The 7,107-nt window shown below is 41.7% G+C and overlaps 1 protein-coding gene across 1 annotated transcript; it reads right to left on the bottom strand.

Moving 5' to 3' along the window:
• SVIP (small VCP interacting protein) lies at positions 1–4,318 on the bottom strand. Its single transcript, XM_021528540.3, has 4 exons — positions 4,124–4,318; positions 3,490–3,540; positions 1,545–1,655; positions 1–755 (listed from the first exon to the last, which is right to left on the bottom strand). The coding sequence occupies exons 1-4, from the start codon at positions 4,184–4,186 to the stop codon at positions 741–743; spliced, it is 240 nt and encodes a 79-aa protein (XP_021384215.1). The 5' UTR covers positions 4,187–4,318; the 3' UTR covers positions 1–740.
• Positions 4,319–7,107: the final 2,789 nt, after the last annotated feature.

The following is a 7,107-nucleotide window of genomic DNA, read 5'->3' as shown; positions in this document are numbered from 1 at the left end:
GGATTTTTAATTTCATGTTTAACTTTCAGTATTCAGTATAAATATTTAGACTCTAACCCACATGAGAAAACGAGAACAATTATTATACACATAATAAAATTACATTCTTTATCTAAGTACACAGGATTTATAAAGCTTTCTATTTTTTCTTTTACTAGCCACAAAATTATTCCATTTCTAAGGACCCACCATGACTCTACTCTTCTTTTTTCAAAAAGGCACTAATTCCTAAGCAGTGCAAGAGTCATTAGGAAACAGAAAAGAAATGCTGTCATCCACATATTCAAATACATATATAAATATGAAAAACTTTCTACATGAGGACTTGGAGAAAGGTTTAATTGCAGAGCTTGAAATAAGCATTAAAACCAACACTTGGCACCTGAGCTTGCTCAAGCCAGTCATACACAGACAGACAGACAGACATCAGCTGACCAGACAGTGTACACATATTGACTGGCTACACATAAGGAGGCCACTTCCAGCTGACAGGAAGTCTTGTCAGGGAAGCAATAAACCATGCAAGGAAAACAAACAAACAAAATTGGCAAAACCATAGTGTTCAGAATTAGTTCTTAAGTTTCTTTGTTAATTGCTTCCACATCCGTTGTCCCACAATGGCAAAGTACTGCTGCGTCTTCAGAGGTAAACAGCACATGATGACCAAGTGTCACTTGACTGCAAAACCTGACAAGTTGCTGGCAGTAAACATCAATCATCTTCTCTTCAGCAGTCATGTGTTATCCAACCTGCCACTAAAAACACAAACAAACCACACCACAGGTTTGTACGGAGGTAAGGAAAAGAAAGGAAAAAGTCCCAAAGCAAACAAACACCGTAAGGTTGTCGAACTGCAGTGAATTCTCCATTCACCTTTAATTTCTCAATCTTTAGCCCAGCAAGTGATGGACATGCAGTGTATCAGTGGCAACTTATACAAACTCCTGCCTTCTGAATCGTATATGGTAATGAGGGCAAAAGGTGAAGGTTTACAAAGCCTGACTTTCAGTGATAAGATACATCTATTGTTTTGGAGAGACTGTAATTCTTCATTAACTCTCTGCCTGGCCTTCTGAGGTAAAGTTCACATTAGAGTAGCCATAGTAGTAATTTTATGCCAACACTATATTTCTTTTATAATGAGAGACATATAAACACAAAACCATCACCCTACTTAGTTCAGATGTTTTCTATAAGCTCTGAAGGAAGAGAGATAATCTTAACTGGCACTGAAAAGGGACACTGAGTGCAGGATAACAGTGATGAGGTCCCCAGTGCTGAGGGACCTGTAAAAGTGACACATCATACATGTAGAAACTAGGAAGAAGGTGGGGGTGAAGCTCTCTGCCACTGCTGCTGCCTTTCTGTCCTAGTGATGAAGTCTCATTAAGAACACTGCATGATAATGACACATGCTTCCATTTCTATTCCATTTCCCTTCCTCTTGGTTTTTCCTCAAGTTAGTCAATCTTCTACGTAACAAAACAGATTTTCACAGTGAATATAAGAATAGTTGCATCACATTATTTCTTTTTTCAACTTACTCTCAGACCTCCTTCTCCAGGACGTGAAGCTGCAAGTCTTCTTTCTATTTCTTCCTGTTTCTTTTTCTTCTGCTCTACAGAGTAAGCATTCTTAATACCTCGAGAGGAAGCCTGGGAGAAAACATATTTCAGTAAGACCAAGTTAGCTATTTTTCTGGAGAGAAACCAAACTGCAAGTGTTGGCAACACTATTTTATGAACTGTGGTTTGCATGAAAAGACTGAAGTATTCATTAATGCTACTATTACATCAAGGTAGCCCTTTCAGGATATTTTCTCATTCTGTGAAGTCTTGGTCCCATAGATAAATGAGGGTGTTTTTGTTTCCCTTTGTTATTACATCCAGGTGAAGATATTTGATCCGCAGATGCAGAACCAGAACTTCCCAAAAGTCCACAAATTTTTTTCTGTTTTTTTCAGTGTCAGGGCCTACTTTTACCCTCATGAACAGAGGAGGAAAAGAGCTGTGTTGCAGTGCTAGCCCAGGCTGTGAAGAAGTTCAACTTTTCAACTGTGATCTGTGAAAAATACCCTGCATGATGGTCCACCCTTCAAAATGTCGCAGGGTGTGTGGGTAGCAGGAGTACCAAATGAAGACTCTGTCATGAACTGTCTGCTTCAGTTCCTTGTGGAACTGTTTAATGACAATCTAGACCAAATGGCAAGAGCATCAGAATTACAGTTAACACCATGAAGTAAGAAAAAAAAAAAAGTTTTAAAAACTGATTCTTATCCAAGTTTAGGGTTGTAACAACACAGCAGAAGTTATACAAAAGATGCTAAAATCTACCAAGACAAAACAGCGATGTTCTCACCTGAATTTCAAGGTCCGGGCAATAAGCTCAATTGTCAGTGGGGTACCAAGACAAATCTTACCACCAAATAACAACCTCCTTAGACCACATGTTCTCTGCCTCTTAGGAAACTGGGCTTCCAAGTGAGTCAGGCACCCAAGCTGTCTGCAGCACCCCAAAAGGAAGAACAGCTCATATGATGTCAGGAGGGATAGTGAGCAGCCAACAGGCATGTACAAGAAAACACTAAGCAGAGAAGGAAGGACATCTGATCTACTGTCTTGTCCCCTCACAAGGGTGAAACTAAGTATGGCTGCTTGAAAGACATCTCCATTGCCCAACATTCAGAGGCTAAAATGACCTCAAAGGTAGCCCAGGTCAACATGGTCCTCATGCATAACAGCCAGTTCATAATTCAATATGTAATGTCACCAACATTCACACAAATAACAATCCTTTCTCTTCACAGTTCAGCTGTGGTCTCTAAGACACATAATTCAAAATCTGCAATAAAAGTATATGCTGTAAGTCTTTCTAGAGGCATATAAGGAAAAAATACAGGCTGGCTGTTCTACTAGAACATTTGTATCTTACTTCTAACTTTAAAGATACCTAAGCAGTTAAAGCTTGGCAACTTTAAAAAGACGAAAGACTAAGTTAATACTACATCTTTGCTGGAATCTGAGCTGATAAACATGTTCAAACTGTTGCTTTCTTGATAAAGAATAACCTGCAAGTGCATACAACCTGTGTTTTTAAGAAAAGTACAAGTGTATTTGAAATTGCCACTGCAACAATTGTTTGACCACTCTGATATGAATACTTCTCCATCTCTTGTTTTCAACTCTTAGAACAAGGAAAAAAATAATGTTGAAGTTGCTCTTCCAGTTTTTAGGCTGTTTTATAAACTACTGTAAAATATCTCCCATTCAAACAAGCTCAGTTACTTTGCAATGGTCTTAGAGCACCTACCTGTGAAATTCTTAATATATATAAAAAACATATAAATGTACAACATTAATAATACCAGGAAAGTACTCGGCTACAATTCCCACAATCCAAACATGATACCCAGAGAAGCCACAGCCATTCTCCCTATAAAGCAGTTTATCTAGAAATCATTTCAACAAATGACGTTTTATCAGACATTACCTCCATCTGCCTCTTTTCAGCGGCTTCTGCTAGTTGTCTTCTTTTTATTTCCTAGATAAAATGTTAAAGACGGTGAAATTCTACTTCAATATAGTCTTTGCATTCTTTTTAAAGTCTTAATTTTTAAGTACGACTCAAATCTGATGCTACCTCCCACAAAATGACAACTTCAATTAGCATAATCTTTTCCTGCACTGCCAAGAAAGAAAAGTGTTTTTAATGACTAATACGCCAGAAGAGCAGCTGCTGACATACACACAGTGAAACCCGCTATTCTGCGCCTCCACTCAAAACATCCGGACTGCAGTGAAATGGCAAGCAGCGCATTAAACATTCTTTTAGAGCCAGGAAAGGGGGAATGCTTGCTCTCCCAGGCAAAGCAGGCTCCTCTCCTTGTCCCACAAACCAGAGGTCTTAGCTAGGAAAAAACGTCATGCAGTGAAGGGTAGTTAGAAGCGAGCATCACCATCCACCGGGACAAAAAACAAGCGCAGCTTTTCCTATTCCTTGTCAAAACGGGGGTCACAATTGCGCACTAAGGCGGAGCTCCCGGTGCCCACGGATAGAGCCGGGGAAGGATAAACCCGGGGATGGATAAACCCGGGGAAAGGATAACCCGGGGTCCCGCACTCACCGGGTCCGGCGTCTCCACCACGTCCTTGCCGGCATCCCCCAAGCAGGGCAGGCACTGCCCCATGGCGAACCGGCAGCGCCCGCCCGGCACGGCACGGCACGGCACGGGGAGGCGCCGTGCCCCGGCAGTGATTCCGCTCTGTGACGGCACAGCGGAACGGGGCAGTGATGTCCCGGCGGTGCTCCGTGCCCCGGCAGTGATTCCGGGAATGCGAGACGGAGCAGCGCCGGTCGGGCGGGGCAGAGCACCGGGAGCGCCGGGACCGGCGCTCCCGGTGCTCTGCCCCGCCCGACCGGCGCTGCTCCGTCTCGGCTCCGCTGGTTGAAGCCGCTTTCTGGCTCTTCTGTTTCTGTCAGTTTTTGTCAAGTACAAATTTTAAGGCGTCGTGTTTGTTCCGTACATCTGTAATTAAGCATAGAATCGCGTGGCGGTGGAGTCGTAGAGTGGCTTGGGTTGGAAGGGATGCTAATGACCCCTGTCTTGGTTTGAAAAGGCTAAGGAAAGCAGGAGCCTCCCTTGAAATGGAAAATGTAAAACTCTCTCCCTCCAAATTGTTATAATTTTGAAATTAAGGGGCTCTCAGGCAAAGATATAGGAGTAGGAGTAACAGTTCTTTATTAGGAAACAAAAAAATAAAAATGCAGTAATACAAAACAATACTGACAGAGTCAGAACACAACCTGACACCCTGCTGGAGCAGGGATCCTGGACAAGGGTGGAGTTTTCTTCTGAAGGTCCAGTGGTGGTGTAGATGGGCCTGGTCTTCCTCTGGGAATCCAGTGTAGAAAAAAGCTGCTCCTCTGTGAATCCAGTGGGAACGGGTTGCCTCCGGTGTTCCAAATCTCAGATCCTATCCAGGTAGGAATGCTTGGCTCCTCCCCCTGGGCAGAGCATCTCCCAGTGGGATGATGGAATTTTTTCAGCCGTGCAGGGACACTCAGGGCCATGAACAGAAGATATTTTCTGGAGGGAGGATTGGTTGTGGAAGAGATAAAGAAAACTGCCCCAAATGTTTTTAAGAGGTGGCCCAATTAACAGAAGGTAACTGCCCCACATCTAGCAGATGAAAACCAGGCTGTGCAAAACCAATACAATAATATAGTCAGAAAGTTCTCTATTGAGAAGTAGCAGAAACATGATAACAATTTTCTTTTTCAGAGGGCCTATATGTTAGGGAGTTTCAAGGTTAATTATTTTCTTGCTGAAGCTTTAACCTTTCAGCGAAGTCACTTGGATTGAGGTCCTTTAATAGCTGCTTATTTTTGGGATTTCTCAGTACCTTAATAGCAATAGATGGGGGGAGCGGGTTTGTTTGTCTTAGTGCTTTGAGGGCGTTTTTGTCTATTCCTCCCACCCTGCTAAATAAGATTGTAATGATATAACATATTAGTTGTGTAATTAAGTTTAAAAAACCTATACTTAATACAGTCATTAATAGTAGTAGCTTTGCTTTTAAATTAGGCTGTTAGGTGGATTGGTTTGAATTTTTTATTCATCTGATTAATTATGCTTAATGAGTTTTGAATATCTGATTTAAGAAAAAATATGTATTGAAAATGTCTGTGGCCATTATGCAGGGTTTTGGGAGTGCATTAGAAGATCTGAAAATTTGTTATCTATTCATTTCTAACAGTTTAGTTATGCGGGCATTTGTGCAAGACTAGTACTGAGTTGTGCCACAATCTGACTTTTATAAATGTTGATTAGTCTCTGCCTCTTATCTTCATGATATCCAGCAGGTGGTACTGTTGACACAAAATTATCCTGTATTTTCCAAATCAGTAATCACACCTTCAGTTTACTGTTCTGGTTTGATGTTACAGGCAGTTGTATTATTTCTATTGCATGTGAGCCTGGAGAGAGAAACCAGTTCTGGCTGATAGTTTATTAAGTTATCATGCCTATTTAATTATTTAAAAATTAAAACTCATTCATGATTAAATGATAGTTGGATTTTAACTTGGGACTGTTCAGTTACTTAATATACCTTGTAGTAATTTGAATTTTAAAATTTAGGACTCTTTATTCAAGAGAAAACAAGTGCCTGTAAGAGTGGCCATGACGGGGACTCGGTGAGATGGTCAAAGAATCAGATTTTATTGTGGGATACAAATGCTTATATAGTATTTTAGGAAGTCTAGTAATGTTTAAATGCAACGATTAGGTTAAAAAGTCACATAAACAAACTTATGCATTTTACATTTCTTGCTTGCGGAGTTTGATGTAATTCTCTTTTTACGGTAAACCAGTTTGATTTAATCTTCTTGCAATCTTGATTTAATACTCAAAGTTCTATTTGCTATTGCCAAGGCATCCTGTTTTCAAATCTCGCGTGCTAACCAGGGCCAAAGTCCATCATCTGTCTTGTGTCCCAATATCCCAATATTTGGGAGTCAGAAATTCTTGCTCTTGTTATAGGCAGGCCTTAGAGCAATAAGGACAGAGATTGCTTTGCAGGAAAAGAAAAAGGAACAGCTTAGTGCCTGGCCTTCTGCTGGGAAAGGAACTGCAGCATCTGTAGATGCTTAGGTACATCTCTGTGGCCCTGATGTCACTCTCAGTCATTAGCCACCCGTTTAAATGGCAGTAGGAGCACGGAATCAGTGCTGCCACTGGTGCCACGGGAGCAGATGCACGCTGATGGACAGCGATGTGGGGCTGCTGGCTGGCTGCTTGGCTCAGTGAGGCTCCAGGGCTGGCACTCTGCAGCAGCTCCACTCACTCAGTCCCACTCTGCTGATCCCTCTCTGTCTGTATGGTTACATGACACCATCCTTGAAGGGTAGTAAATCAAAGGGGATAATCAATTTCTGTCTGTAAAAGAGCTCTTGTATCTCTGTAAACGCCACTTCTAATTCAGATGGGTGTACTTGTGGAGTCCTTCTGGTACAGACCAGCAGGTCAGGCTGGAAGGGAGCATTTCCACCTCTGTAATGGCCTCTTCAGGACCATTTTGGTACCTGGATTGGTTGTGCAAGGCCTGG

The sequence above is a fragment of the Lonchura striata genome, chromosome 6 (assembly GCF_046129695.1).
Source record: "Lonchura striata isolate bLonStr1 chromosome 6, bLonStr1.mat, whole genome shotgun sequence".
NCBI classification, from domain to species: domain Eukaryota; kingdom Metazoa; phylum Chordata; class Aves; order Passeriformes; family Estrildidae; genus Lonchura; species Lonchura striata.
The sequence above is the reverse complement of the archived record's forward strand: the minus strand, read 5'-3'. Positions and strand labels throughout refer to the sequence as shown.

What these genes read in the sequence shown, in the direction of transcription:
- SVIP (XM_021528540.3), bottom strand. Translation starts at nt 4,186, where the DNA reads ATGGGGCAGTGCCTGCCCTGCTTGGGGGATGCCGGCAAGGACGTGGTG. An exon ending in TGGTGGAGACGCCGGACCCG is followed by an intron (nt 3,541 to 4,123) that starts GTGAGTGCGGGA and finishes CATTTTATCTAG; the next exon opens with GAAATAAAAAGAAGACAACT. An exon ending in CTGAAAAGAGGCAGATGGAG is followed by an intron (nt 1,656 to 3,489) that starts GTAATGTCTGAT and finishes GTTTTCTCCCAG; the next exon opens with GCTTCCTCTCGAGGTATTAA.